The 16,132-nt window shown below is 46.3% G+C and overlaps 1 protein-coding gene across 2 annotated transcripts in view; it reads right to left on the reverse strand.

Moving 5' to 3' along the window:
• The window catches only part of LOC110523943 (cyclin-dependent kinase-like 5), a 178,416-nt gene that overhangs the window by 100,960 nt on the left and 61,324 nt on the right, over positions 1-16,132 (reverse strand). For both annotated transcript variants that reach the window (XM_036980806.1, XM_036980846.1), the window contains exons 5-10: positions 15,164-15,300; positions 14,891-15,011; positions 13,264-13,323; positions 4,303-4,393; positions 3,953-4,142; positions 2,396-2,476 (exon numbers count right to left, since the gene is read on the reverse strand). In XM_036980806.1, coding sequence (XP_036836701.1) covers positions 2,396-2,476; positions 3,953-4,142; positions 4,303-4,393; positions 13,264-13,323; positions 14,891-15,011; positions 15,164-15,300 — 680 coding nt within the window. The remainder of the gene's footprint in view (positions 1-2,395; positions 2,477-3,952; positions 4,143-4,302; positions 4,394-13,263; positions 13,324-14,890; positions 15,012-15,163; positions 15,301-16,132) is intronic.

Raw genomic sequence — 16,132 nt, forward strand, 5'->3', positions numbered from 1 at the left:
TGAAGACCGCTAGCACAGCTGGTGGTTAGCTGGCTAGCTTCAGTTGAGGGGTTTCGGTTCCGAAGTAAATATAAATACTTTAGGAAAAATAGCTACATTGGGTGAGGCGGGTTGCAGGAGAGTATTGGAAGCTTAGGTTTAGCAAAATGTTTTTAAAGAGATATGCGAAAAAAAATATGTAAAAAAACGAAAAAGAAACGATATATACAAGGGACACGACACGACAGGACGACTTACTGCTACGCCATCTTGGCGTAGCAGTAACAGAGACATTAAATACATTAAAGACACCTGACATTACATTACAGAGACATTAAATACATTAAAGATACCTGACATTACATTACAGAGACATTAAATACATTAAAGATACCTGACATAACATTACAGAGACATTAAATACATTAAAGACACCTGACATTACATTACAGAGACATTAAATACATTAAAGATACCTGACATTACATTACAGATACATGACATTACAGAGACATTAAATACATTACATATACATTACATTACAGATACATAACATTACAGATACATTACATTACAGAGACATTAAATACATTAAAGACACCTGACATAACATTACAGAGACATTAAATACATTAAAGATACCTGACATTACATTACAGAGACATTAAATACATTAAAGACACCTGACATTACATTACAGAGACATTAAATACATTACAGATACATGACATAACATTACAGATACATTACATACATTAAAGATACCTGACATTACATTACAGAGACATTACATACATTAAAGACACCTGACATTACATTACAGAGACATTAAATACATTACAGATACATGACATAACATTACAGATACATTACATACATTAAAGATACCTGACATTACATTACAGAGACATTAAATACATTAAAGACACCTGACATTACATTACAGAGACATTAAATACATTACAGATACATGACATTACAGATACATGACATTACAGATACATGACATTACAGATACATGACATTACAGATACATAACATTACAGATACATTACATTACAGATACATGACATTACATTACAGATACATGACATTACATTACAGATACATTAAATACATTAAAGATACCTGACATTACATTACAGAGACATTACATACATTAAAGATACCTGCCATTACATTACAGAGACATTAAATACATTAAATATATCTGGCATTACATCACAGATACCTGCCATTACAATACAGAGACATTAAATACATTAAAGACACCTGACATTACAGATACATAACTTTACAGATACATAACATTACATTACAGATACATTACATTACAGATACATGACATTACAGATACATAACATTACAGATACATGACATTACAGATACATGACATTACAGATACATGACATTACAGATACATTACATTACAGATACATTACATTACATTACAGAGACATTAAATACATTAAAGATACCTGACATTATATTACAGATACATTACATTACAGATACCTGCCATTACATTACAGAGACATTAAATACATTAAAGATACCTGACATAACATTACAGATAGATGACATTACAGATACATGACATTACAGATACCTGACATAACATTACAGATGCATGACATTACAAATACATGACATTACAGATACATGACATTACAGATACATTACATTACAGATACATTAAATACATTAAAGATACCTGACATTACATTACAGATACATAACATTACAGATACATGACATTACAGATACATGACATGACATTACAAATACATGACATTACAGATACATGACATTACATTACAGATACATGACATTACAGATACATGACATTATAGATACATGTCATTACAGATACATGACATTACAGATACATGACATTACATTACAGATACATGACATTACAGATACATGGCATTACAGATACATGACATGACATTACAAATACATGACATTACAGATACATGACATTACATTACAGATACATGACATTACAGATACATGACATTACAGACACATAACATTACATTTACATAACATTACAGATACATTACATTACAGGGACATTAAATACATTAAAGATACCTGACATGACATTACAGATACATGACATTACAGATACATGACATTACAGATACATAACATTACAGATACATTACATTACAGATACATTACATTACAGGGACATTAAATACATTAAAGATACCTGACATTACATTACAGAGACATTACATACATTAAAGATACCTGACATAACATTACAGATACATGACATTACAGATACATTAGAGGCATGTGTTTTAATGGAATGGAGAGTCATACCCTACTGTGTGAATCAGCATAACCCTAAACCTAACCCCAGTAGCATCCCTGACCTTTAACTCCTGACCTCTGACCTTACCTTCATGAGGTCCAATAGGGTTCCACTGATGAACCCCAGGTACTTCCTCTCCAGGGTGGTGGGGTGGTTCACTGCTGGGAACTGAAAAGCACACAACAAATAGCATGGTTTGCGTGTCATGCCTCTACCACCATCAGCAGCCAGTCAGCCAGCCAACCCGTCAGCCAGCCAGCCCGTCAACCAGTCAGTCAGTCAGCTAGTCAACCAGCGAGTCAGTCAGTCTACCCGTCAACCAGCCTGTCAGCCAGTCAGTCAACCAGCCAGTCATTCAAAAAGCCAGCCAACCAGCTAGCCAGCCAGCTAGCAAGACAACCACCCAGTTAGCAAGTCAACAAGCCAGTCAGTCAACAAGCCAGCCAACCAGCTAGCCAGCCAGCCAGCCAGCATGTCAACCACCCAGTCAGTCAACAAGCCAGCTAGCCAGCCGGTCGGTCAACCAGTCAGTCAACCAGCCAGTCATTCAAAAAGCCAGCCAACCAGCTAGCCAGCCAGCTAGCAAGACAACCACCCAGTTAGCAAGTTAACAAGCCAGTCAGTCAACAAGCCAGCCAACCAGCTAGCCAGCCAGCCAGCAAGTCAACCACCCAGTTAGCAAGTCAACAAGCCAGTCAGTCAACAAGCCAGTCAACCAGCTAGTCAGCCAACCAGTCTGTCAGTCATCCAGACAGCCAGTCAGTCAGTCAGTAATGCCAGTCAGCCAGCCAGTCAGCCATACAGCGAGTCAACCAGCCAGTCAGTCAACCAGCCAGCCAACCCGCCAACCAGTCAGTCAACCAGCCAGCCAGTCTGTACACAAGCCAGTCAGCCAGCCAACCAGCCAGTTAGCAAGTCAATCAGCCAGTCAGTCAACAAGCCAGCTAGCCAGCCGGTCGGTCAGTCAACCAGCCAGTCAACCAAATAGTCAGCCAACCAGTCTGTCAGTCATCCAGCCAGTCAGTCAGTCAACAAGCCAGCTAGCCAGCCGGTCGGTCAACCAGCCAGTCAACCAGCTAGTCAGCCAACCAGTCTGTCAGTCATCCAGCCAGCCAGTCAGTCAGTAATGCCAGTCAGCCAGCAAGTCAACCGGCCAGTCAGCGAGTCAACCAGACAACCAACCCGCCAACCAGTCAGCCAGTCTGTACACAAGCCGGTCAGCTAGCCAACTAGCAAGCCAGCTATCCAGTAAGCTAGCCAGCCAACCAACCAGTCAGTAACGTCAGCCAGTCAGTAACGCCAGCAAGTAACACCAGACAGAAACACCAGTCAGTAACACCAGCCAGGCAACCAGCAAGTCAGTAATGATCTGAACCACTCCTCAAGGCAGAATGGAGATAAATGATGTGTCACTGTGATCCAATCAGTCATGCCACAGCTAGCAAGAGAGAGAGGGAGAGGACGGAAAAAGAGATGGAGAGAGAGAGAGAATACTGAAATAAGACCAGAGATCGAAAGATGGAGTGAGTTGGAAAGAACAGGAAGAAGAGAAGAGTAAGAGAGCATGTGAGGGGGAGTGAGGGGAAGAGAGGTGGACAGATAGAGAGAGTACTGAGAGCAGAGACAGTTTCCAGCCTGTCCTACCCTTAGCCCGTGGAATCGAGGGTTATTGTAGAAGAGTTTCATCTGTTCAGTAGGCAGTGGTCCCAGGACCTTCTGGATGATGAAGAGCTGATCTATCTCACTCTCTCCTGGGAACAACGGCTGGCCATCACTCAGCTCACCCAGGATACAGCCTACTGACCACATGTCAACTGCCTTACCATACGGAGCCCTGGGGGAAGAGGGGAGAGAGGGTGTTGGTCATTAAAATTGTATGGTTCATGTCTGCAGTATCCTACCTGTACTGCACACCATTAACACGTGTTGGTGCATGTTTACAGTATCCAGGTAGAATGGACTCAACCAGAATGAGACACATACACGAAACTCACCCCAGCAGTAGTTCTGGAGAGCGGTACCATCTAGTGGCCACGTACTCTGTGTAGTTGGCATCATTTCCCTCTGAGAGATTACGGGCGAAGCCTGACAAGAGAAGACAGACAGTGCAGTGAATAAGAGAGAGAACAGGAAGTGACCTCAGAGACCAACTAACCAGGAACACAGCTAAGACAGTAAAATAATTTCAGTAGGATGATGAGGACACAGGAACAACAGTCTAAGAGCAACCAGTCAGACCACCACCCCACCCCCTCTCTCGCTATCTGTATTAATTGATTCAACAGAATGAGTCAACACTGAGCAGCTAAACATAGACTGTAGATGTACTGCTCTACAGAGTATATTGACGTATCAGGGTGCTCAAAGAAATGTTTCACTTCGTGATGTGCTTTATCATAGTGTCTGGTACCACCAGAACACCAACCTGACTATCATAGTGTCTGGTACCACCCAACACCAACCTGAATATCATAGTGTCTGGTACCACCCAACACCAACCTGACTATCATAGTGTCTGGTACCACCCAACACCAACCTGACTATCATAGTGTCTGGTACGGTACCACCCAACACCAACCTGACTATCATAGTGTCTGGTACGGTACCACCAGAACACCAACCTGACTATCATAGTGTCTGGTACCACCAGAACACCAACCTGACTATCATAGTGTCTGGTACCACCCAACACCAACCTGAATATCATAGTGTCTGGTACCACCCAACACCAACCTGACTATCATAGTGTCTGGTACCACCCAACACCAACCTGACTATCATAGTGTCTGGTACCACCAGAACACCAACCTGACTATCATAGTGTCTGGTACCACCCAACACCAACCTGACTATCATAGTGTCTGGTACCACCCAACACCAACCTGACTATCATAGTGTCTGGTACCACCAGAACACCAACCTGAATATCATAGTGTCTGGCACCACCCAACACCAACCTGACTATCATAGTGTCTGGTACCACCAGAACACCAACCTGACTATCATAGTGTCTGGTACCACCCAACACCAACCTGACTATCATAGTGTCTGGTACGGTACCACCCAACACCAACCTGACTATCATAGTGTCTGGTACGGTACCACCCAACACCAACCTGACTATCATAGTGTCTGGTACCACCAGAACACCAACCTGACTATCATAGTGTCTGGTACGGTACCACCCAACACCAACCTGACTATCATAGTGTCTGGTACCACCCAACACCAACCTGACTATCATAGTGTCTGGTACCACCAGAACACCAACCTGACTATCATAGTGTCTGGTACCACCCAACACCAACCTGACTATCATAGTGTCTGGTACGGTACCACCCAACACCAACCTGACTATCATAGTGTCTGGTACCACCCAACACCAACCTGACTATCATAGTGTCTGGTACGGTACCACCCAACACCAACCTGACTATCATAGTGTCTGGTACCACCAGAACACCAACCTGACTATCATAGTGTTTGGTACCACACAACACCAACCTGACTATCATAGTGTCTGGTACGGTACCACCCAACACCAACCTGACTATCATAGTGTCTGGTACCACCAGAACACCAACCTGACTATCATAGTGTCTGGTACGGTACCACCCAACACCAACCTGACTATCATAGTGTCTGGTACCACCCAACACCAACCTGACTATCATAGTGTTTGGTACCACACAACACCAACCTGACTATCATAGTGTCTGGTACCACCAGAACACCAACCTGACTATCATAGTGTCTGGTACCACCCAACACCAACCTGAATATCATAGTGTCTGGTACCACCCAACACCAACCTGACTATCATAGTGTCTGGTACCACCAGAACACCAACCTGACTATCATAGTGTCTGGTACCACCCAACACCAACCTGAATATCATAGTGTCTGGTACCACCCAACACCAACCTGAATATCATAGTGTCTGGTACCACCAGAACACCAACCTGACTATCATAGTGTCTGGTACCACCCAACACCAACCTGAATATCATAGTGTCTGGTACCACCCAACACCAACCTGAATATCATAGTGTCTGGTACCACCAGAACACCAAATCAAATCAAATCAAATTTTATTTGTCACATACACATGGTTAGCAGATGTTAATGCGAGTGTAGCGAAATGCTTGTGCTTCTAGTTCCGACAATGCAGTAATAACCAACAAGTAATCTAACTAACAATTCCAAAACTACTGTCTTGTACACAGTGTGAGGGGATAAAGAATATGTACATAAGGATATATGAATGAGTGATGGTACAGAGCAGCATAGGCAGATACAGTAGATTGTATCGAGTACAGTATATACATATGAGATGAGTATGTAAACAAAGTGGCATAGTTAAAGTGGCTAGTGATACATGTATTACATAAGGATACAGTCGATGATATAGAGTACAGTATATACGTATGCCTATGAGATGAATAATGTAGGGTGAGTAACATTATATAAGGTAGCATTGGTTAAAGTGGCTAGTGATATATTTACATAATTTCCCATCAATTCCCATTATTAAAGTGGCTGGAGTTGAGTCAGTGTCAGTGTGTTGGCAGCAGCCACTCAATGTTAGTGGTGGCTGTTTAACAGTCTGATAGCCTTGAGATAGAAGCTGTATTTCAGTCTCTCGGTCCCAGCTTTGATGCACCTGTACTGACCTCGCCTTCTGGATGATAGCGGGTTGAACAGGCAGTGGCTCGGGTGGTTGATGTCCTTGATGATCTTTATGGCCTTCCTGTGACATCGGGTGGTGTATGTGTCCTGGAGGGCAGGTAGTTTGCCCCCGGTGATGCGTTGTGCAGACCTCACTACCCTCTGGAGAGCCTTACGGTTGAGGGCGGAGCAGTTGCCGTACCAGGCGGTGATACAGCCCGCCAGGATGCTCTCGATTGTGCATCTGTAGAAGTTTGTGAGTGCTTTTGGTGACAAGCCGAATTTCTTCAGCCTCCTGAGGTTGAAGAGGCGCTGCTGCGCCTTCTTCACAATGCTGTCTGTGTGAGTGGACCAATTCAGTTTGTCTGTGATGTGTATGCCGAGGAACTTAAAACTTGCTACCCTCTCCACTACTGTTCCATCGATGTGGATAGGGGGGTGTTCCCTCTGCTGTTTCCTGAAGTCCACAATCATCTCCTTAGTTTTGTTGACGTTGAGTGTGAGGTTATTTTCCTGACACCACACTCCGAGGGCCCTCACCTCCTCCCTGTAGGCCGTCTCGTCGTTGTTGGTAATCAAGCCTACCACTGTTGTGTCGTCCGCAAACTTGATGATTGAGTTGGAGGCGTGCGTGGCCACGCAGTCGTGGGTGAACAGGGAGTACAGGAGAGGGCTCAGAACGCACCCTTGTGGGGCCCCAGTGTTGAGGATCAGCGGGGAGGAGATGTTGTTGCCTACCCTCACCACCTGGGGGCGGCCCGTCAGGAAGTCCAGTACCCAGTTGCACAGGGCGGGGTCGAGACCCAGGGTCTCGGGCTTGATGACGAGCTTGGAGGGTACTATGGTGTTGAATGCCGAACTGTAGTCAATGAACAGCATTCTCACATAGGTATTCCTCTTGTCCAGATGGGTTAGGGCAGTGTGCAGTGTGGTTGAGATTGCATCGTCTGTGGACCTATTTGGGCAGTAAGCAAATTGGAGTGGGTCTAGGGTGTCAGGTAGGGTGGAGGTGATATGGTCCTTGACTAGTCTCTCAAAGCACTTCATGATGACGGAAGTGAGTGCTACGGGGCGGTAGTCGTTTAGCTCAGTTACCTTAGCTTTCTTGGGAACAGGAACAATGGTGGCCCTCTTGAAGCATGTGGGAACAGCAGACTGGTATAGGGATTGATTGAATATGTCCGTAAACACACCGGCCAGCTGGTCTGCGCATGCTCTGAGGGCGCGGCTGGGGATGCCGTCTGGGCCTGCAGCCTTGCGAGGGTTAACACGTTTAAATGTCTTACTCACCTCGGCTGCAGTGAAGGAGAGACCGCAAGTTTTCGTTGCAGGCCGTGTCAGTGGCACTGTATTGTCCTCAAAGCGGGCAAAAAAGTTATTTAGTCTGCCTGGGAGCAGGACATCCTGGTCCGTGACTGGGCTGGATTTCTTCCTGTAGTCCGTGATTGACTGTAGACCCTGCCACATGCCTCTTGTGTCTGAGCCGTTGAATTGAGATTCTACTTTGTCTCTGTACTGACGCTTAGCTTGTTTGATAGCCTTGCGGAGGGAATAGCTGCACTGTTTGTATTCGGTCATGTTACCAGACACCTTGCCCTGATTAAAAGCAGTGGTTCGCGCTTTCAGTTTCACACGAATGCTGCCATCAATCCACGGTTTCTGGTTAGGGAATGTTTTAATCGTTGCTATGGGAACGACATCTTCAACGCACGTTCTAATGAACTCGCACACCGAATCAGCGTATTCGTCAATGTTGTTGTCTGACGCAATACGAAACATGTCCCAGTCCACGTAATGGAAGCAGTCTTGGAGTGTGGAGTCAGCTTGGTCGGACCAGCGTTGGACAGACCTCAGCGTGGGAGCCTCTTGTTTTAGTTTCTGTCTGTAGGCAGGGATCAACAAAATGGAGTCATGGTCAGCTTTTCCGAAAGGGGGGCGGGGCAGGGCCTTATATGCATCGCGGAAGTTAGAGTAACAATGATCCAAGGTCTTTCCACCCCTGGTTGCGCAATCGATATGCTGATAAAATTTGGGGAGTCTTGTTTTCAGATTAGCCTTGTTAAAATCCCCAGCTACAATGAATGCAGCCTCCGGATAAATGGTTTCCAGTTTGCAAAGAGTCAAATAAAGTTCATTCAGAGCCAACGATGTGTCTGCTTGGGGGGGGATATATACGGCTGTGATTATAATCGAAGAGAATTCTCTTGGTAGATAATGCGGTCTACATTTGATTGTGAGGAATTCTAAATCAGGTGAACAGAAGGATTTGAGTTCCTGTATGTTTCTTTCATCACACCATGTCACGTTAGTCATAAGGCATACGCCCCCAACCCTCTTTTTACCAGAAAGATGTTTTTTCCTGTCTGCGCGATGCGTGGAGAAACCTGTTGGCTGCACCGCTTCGGATAGCGTCTCTCCAGTAAGCCACGTTTCCGTGAAGCAAAGAACGTTACAGTCTCTGATGTCCCTCTGGAATGCTACCCTTGCTCGGATTTCATCAACCTTGTTGTCAAGAGACTGGACATTGGCAAGAAGAATGCTAGGGAATGGTGCACGATGTGCCCGTCTCCGGAGTCTGACCAGAAGACCGCCTCGTTTCCCTCTTTTTCGGAGTCGTTTTTTTGGGTCGCTGCACGTCTCCGTTGTCCTGTTTGTAAGGCAGAGCACAGGATCCGCGTCGCGAAAAGCGTATTCTTGGTCGTACTGATGGTGAGTTGACGCTGATCTTATATTCAGTAGTTCTTCTCGACTGTATGTGATGAAACCTAAGATGACCTGGGGTACTAATGTAAGAAATAACACGTAAAAAAACTAAAAACTGCATAGTTTCCTAGGAACGCGAAGCGAGGCGGCCATCTCTGTCGGCGCCGGAAGTTGCTCCTGACTATCATAGTGTTTGGTACCACACAACACCAACCTGACTATCATAGTGTCTGGTACGGTACCACACAACACCAACCTGACGGAAGTTGCAACCTGACTATCATAGTGTTTGGTACCACACAACACCAACCTGACTATCATAGTGTCTGGTACGGTACCACACAACACCAACCTGACTATCATAGTGTCTGGTACCACCAGAACACCAACCTGACTGACTGGATGTGCAGCAGAATATTATCACATGACAATGAAAGAAAGAATGAAACAACATTCAAAGGGTTAGGAAAATACATGTGAAAAATAGCAGCTATCAATGTGGTAGTAACAACCCCAAGACCACATTGAATGAGGAGAGCTGTGTGTCCACATGGAATGAGGAGAGCTGTGTGTCCACATGGAATGAGGACAACGTGTCCACATGGAATGAGGAGAGCTGTGTGACCACATGGAATGAGGAGAGCTGTGTGTCCACATGGAATGAGGAGAGCTGTGTGTCCACATGGAATGAGGAGAGCTGTGTGTCCACATGGAATGAGGAGAGCTGTGTGTCCACATGGAATGAGGAGAGCTGTGTGTCCACATGGAATGAGGACAACGTGTCCACATGGAATGAGGAGAGCTGTGTGTCCACATGGAATGAGGAGAGCTGTGTGTCGACATGGAATGAGGACAGCTGTGTGACCACATGGAATGAGGAGAGCTGTGTGTCCACATGGAATGAGGAGAGCTGTGTGTCCACATGGAATGAGGAGAGCTGTGTGACCACATGGAATGAGGACAGCTGTGTGACCAAATGGAATGAGGAGAGCTGTGTGACCACATGGAATGAGGAGAGCTGTGTGTCGACATGGAATGAGGAGAGCTGTGTGTCCACATGGAATGAGGACAACGTGTCCACATGGAATGAGGAGAGCTGTGTGTCCACATGGAATGAGGAGAGCTGTGTGTCCACATGGAATGAGGACAACGTGTCCACATGGAATGAGGAGAGCTGTGTGTCCACATGGAATGAGGAGAGCTGTGTGTCGACATGGAATGAGGACAGCTGTGTGACCACATGGAATGAGGAGAGCTGTGTGTCCACATGGAATGAGGAGAGCTGTGTGTCGACATGGAATGAGGACAACGTATCCACATGGAATGAGGAGAGCTGTGTGTCCACATGGAATGAGGAGAGCTGTGTGTCGACATGGAATGAGGACAGCTGTGTGACCACATGGAATGAGGAGAGCTGTGTGTCCACATGGAATGAGGAGAGCTGTGTGTCCACATGGAATGAGGAGAGCTGTGTGTCCACATGGAATGAGGAGAGCTGTGTGACCACATGGAATGAGGACAGCTGTGTGACCACATGGAATGAGGAGAGCTGTGTGTCGACATGGAATGAGGAGAGCTGTGTGACCACATGGAATGAGGAGAGCTGTGTGACCACATGGAATGAGGAGAGCTGTGTGTCGACATGGAATGAGGAGAGCTGTGTGTCAACTTGGAATGAGGAGAGCTGTGTGTCGACTTGGAATGAGGAGAGCTGTGTGTCGACTTGGAATGAGGACAACGTGTGTCCACATGGAATGAGGAGAGCTGTGTGTCGACTTGGAATGAGGACAGCGTGTGTCCACATGGAATGAGGAGAGCTGTGTGTCGACTTGGAATGAGGAGAGCTGTGTGTCGACTTGGAATGAGGAGAGCTGTGTGTCCACATGGAATGAGGACAACGTGTCCACATGGAATGAGGAGAGCTGTGTGTCCACATGGAATGAGGAGAGCTGTGTGTCCACATGGAATGAGGACAACGTGTCCACATGGAATGAGGAGAGCTGTGTGTCCACATGGAATGAGGAGAGCTGTGTGTCGACATGGAATGAGGACAGCTGTGTGACCACATGGAATGAGGAGAGCTGTGTGTCCACATGGAATGAGGAGAGCTGTGTGTCGACATGGAATGAGGACAACGTATCCACATGGAATGAGGAGAGCTGTGTGTCCACATGGAATGAGGAGAGCTGTGTGTCGACATGGAATGAGGACAGCTGTGTGACCACATGGAATGAGGAGAGCTGTGTGTCCACATAGAATGAGGAGAGCTGTGTGTCCACATGGAATGAGGAGAGCTGTGTGTCCACATGGAATGAGGAGAGCTGTGTGACCACATGGAATGAGGACAGCTGTGTGACCACATGGAATGAGGAGAGCTGTGTGACCACATGGAATGAGGAGAGCTGTGTGTCGACATGGAATGAGGAGAGCTGTGTGACCACATGGAATGAGGAGAGCTGTGTGACCACATGGAATGAGGAGAGCTGTGTGTCGACATGGAATGAGGAGAGCTGTGTGTCAACTTGGAATGAGGAGAGCTGTGTGTCGACTTGGAATGAGGAGAGCTGTGTGTCGACTTGGAATGAGGACAACGTGTGTCCACATGGAATGAGGAGAGCTGTGTGTCGACTTGGAATGAGGACAGCGTGTGTCCACATGGAATGAGGAGAGCTGTGTGTCGACTTGGAATGAGGAGAGCTGTGTGTCGACTTGGAATGAGGAGAGCTGTGTGTCGACTTGGAATGAGGAGAGCTGTGTGTCGACATGGAATGAGGATAACGTGTGTCCACATGGAATGAGGAGAGCTGTGTGTCGACTTGGAATGAGGAGAGCTGTGTGTCGACTTGGAATGAGGAGAGCTGTGTGTCGACTTGGAATGAGGAGAGCTGTGTGTCGACATGGAATGAGGATAACGTGTGTCCACATGGAATGAGGAGAGCTGTGTGTCGACTTGGAATGAGGACAGCGTGTGTCCACATGGAATGAGGAGAGCTGTGTGTCGACTTGGAATGAGGAGAGCTGTGTGTCGACTTGGAATGAGGAGAGCTGTGTGTCGACTTGGAATGAGGAGAGCTGTGTGTCGACATGGAATGAGGATAACGTGTGTCCACATGGAATGAGGAGAGCTGTGTGTCGACTTGGAATGAGGACAGCGTGTGTCCACATGGAATGAGGAGAGCTGTGTGTCGACTTGGAATGAGGAGAGCTGTGTGTCGACTTGGAATGAGGAGAGCTGTGTGTCGACTTGGAATGAGAAGAGTGAGTGAGTGAGTGAGTGAGTGAGTGAGTGAGTGAGTGAGTGAGTGAGTGAGTGAGTGAGAGAGAGATTGAGTGAGTGAGTGAGTGAGTGAGTGAGTGACTCGGAGTGTCAGACAGACACTAACCTTCCAGAGTAGACAGGCTAACATAACTCCATATGAAGACAGGCTGTTTCTATGGGAACTTAAATCAACATGCTAATGGCTAAGGACTGAAGAAATGAAAAAGTTTATACAGGTTGAACAGCAGAGACTAAAGATTCTCTAACAGGTTGGTGCTGTTACTGACTGAATGAAGATGACAGACAGACAAGTTGCTCTGCTCACCAAAGTCACATAGCTTGAGGATGTCATCAGAACTGATTAGAAGGTTCTCTGGCTTTATATCTGAGGAGAGAGAGACAGAGACAGACAGGAAGGAGAGACAGGAAGGAGAGACAGACAGGAGGGAGAGACAGAGACAAAGGAGGGAGAGAGAGATAAGACAGAGGCAGAGATAGACAGGAGGGAGAGAGACAGGAGTGAGGGGATATGGGTTAGGGTTAGCTAACCCTAAGTCAGGTCATAGTGAGGGGATATGGGTTAGGGTTAGCTAACCCTAAGTCAGGACATAGTGAGGGGATATGGGTTAGGGTTAGCTAACCCTAAGTCAGGTCATAGTGAGGGGATATGGGTTAGGGTTAGCTAACCCTAAGTCAGGTCATAGTGAGGGGATATAGGTTAGGGTTAGCTAACCCTAAGATAGGTCATAGTGAGGGGATATGGGTTAGGGTTAGCTAACCCTAAGTCAGGTCATAATGAGGGAATATGGGTTAGGGTTAGCTAACCCTAAGTCAGGTCATAGTGAGGGGATATAGGTTAGGGTTAGCTAACCCTAAGTCAGGTCATAGTGAGGGGATATGGGTTAGGGTTAGCTAACCCTAAGTCAGGTCATAATGAGGGAATATGGGTTAGGGTTAGCTAACCCTAAGTCAGGTCATAGTGAGGGGATATGGGTTAGGGTTAGCTAACCCTAAGTCAGGTCATAGTGAGGGGATATAGGTTAGGGTTAGCTAACCCTAAGTCAGGTCATAATGAGGGAATATGGGTTAGGGTTAGCTAACCCTAAGTCAGGTCATAGTGAGGGGATATGGGTTAGGGTTAGCTAACCCTAAGTCAGGTCATAGTGAGGGGATATGGGTTAGGGTTAGCTAACCCTAAGTCAGGTCATAGTGAGGGGATATGGGTTAGGGTTAGCTAACCCTAAGTCAGGTCATAATGAGGGAATATGGGTAGGGTTAGCTAACCCTAAGTCAGGTCATAGTGAGGGGATATAGGTTAGGGTTAGCTAACCCTAAGTCAGGTCATAGTGAGGGGATATGGGTTAGGGTTAGCTAACCCTAAGTCAGGTCATAATGAGGGAATATGGGTTAGGGTTAGCTAACCCTAAGTCAGGTCATAGTGAGGGGATATGGGTTAGGGTTAGCTAACCCTAAGTCAGGTCATAGTGAGGGGATATAGGTTAGGGTTAGCTAACCCTAAGTCAGGTCATAATGAGGGAATATGGGTTAGGGTTAGCTAACCCTAAGTCAGGTCATAGTGAGGGGATATGGGTTAGGGTTAGCTAACCCTAAGTCAGGTCATAGTGAGGGGATATGGGTTAGGGTTAGCTAACCCTAAGTCAGGTCATAGTGAGGGGATATGGTCTACCAACATAATATTGTCATAATGTTGTCTGAAAGATGGCAAGCCATCTGGAGTGTTGCTGTACTCCAAGTCACAAGCTCTCATCATCTGAGACACTGAACAGACTATTAAACTATCAAACCAGAAAAGATGTCATGGCAGAACAGAGGAATGCTGGGACTTCATATTACCTGAAGAGTGTGCACTAGGGCCTAATGGAAGGCTGAGGCTCTGGTATATTAAAGGTGTGTTAATTGGTTCTGGTTCCTAAAGCATCATGTCTCCTTACCCCGGTGGACAATGTCGTTCTTATGACACCAATGGATAGCTTTGATCAGCTGGTAGATGTAGTTCCTGACTTTATCAGACGGCACTCCGTTAGGAAGCTCCTCCAGCAGCTCCAGCATGTTCTAGAAGAGACCAACAGAAGGGATCAGTATCAATCTCCTGGACTATTTATTTGATCAACATCTAAACTATAATTTGAAGGCTTCAGAAGTCTTATTATTCTGAGATATAATCAATATTCACTGCAGGAGACTACAAGTGAAGCTAGTCTTACCTTCTCTACATACTCAAACACCAGGTAGAGTTTCCCCCTCCTGCGGAAGGCTTCCTTCAGCTCCACGATATTCTCCTGCTTCAAGGTTCGGAGCATCTTCAGCTCCCGGAGTGTGGTCTCCTTAACCTCCTCATTCTCTGGGGAAAGGAGAGACCGACAGGAAGAGAGGAGTGAGACAGACATGAAGAGAGGACAAACAGGATGAGAAGAGTGGAGACAGACAGGAGGAGTGGAGAGAACAGACGGGAAGAGAGGAGAGGACAGACAGACAAGAAGAGAGGAGTAGAGACAGACAGGAAGAGAGGAGAGGAGAAAGACAGGAAGAGAGGAGTGGAGACAGACAGGAAGAGGAGTGGAGAAAGACAGTAAGAGAGGAGTGGAGACAGACAGTAAGAGAGGAGTGGAGATAGACAGGAAGAGAGGAGTGGAGACAGACAGGAAGAGAGGAGTGGAGACAGACAGGAAGAGAGGAGTGGAGACAGACAGGAAGAGAGAACAGACAGGAAGAGGAGTGGAAAAAGACAGTAAGAGAGGAGTGGAGAAAGACAGGAAGAGAGGAGATAACAGACAGGAAGAGGAGTGGAGACAGACAGGAAGAGGAGTGGAGTCAGACAGGAAGAGAGGAGTGGAGACAGACAGGAAGAGAGGAGAGAACAGAGAGGAATAGAGGAGAGAACAGACAGGAAGAGAGGAGTGGAGACAGACAGGAAGAGAGGAGAGAACAGACAGGAAGAGGAGTGGAGACAGACAGGAAGAGGAGTGGAGTCAGACAGGAAGAGAGGAGTGGAGACAGACAGGAAGAGAGGAGTGGAGACAGACAGGAAGAGAGGAGATAACAGACAGGAAGAGAGGAGAGAACAGACAGGAAGAGAGGAGAGAACAGACAGGAAGAGAGGAGTGGAGACAGACAGGAAGAGAGGAGAGAACAGACAGGAAGAGGAGTGGAGACAGACAGGAAGAGGAGTGGAG

Source organism: Oncorhynchus mykiss, chromosome 1 (assembly GCF_013265735.2).
Source record: "Oncorhynchus mykiss isolate Arlee chromosome 1, USDA_OmykA_1.1, whole genome shotgun sequence".
NCBI classification, from domain to species: domain Eukaryota; kingdom Metazoa; phylum Chordata; class Actinopteri; order Salmoniformes; family Salmonidae; genus Oncorhynchus; species Oncorhynchus mykiss.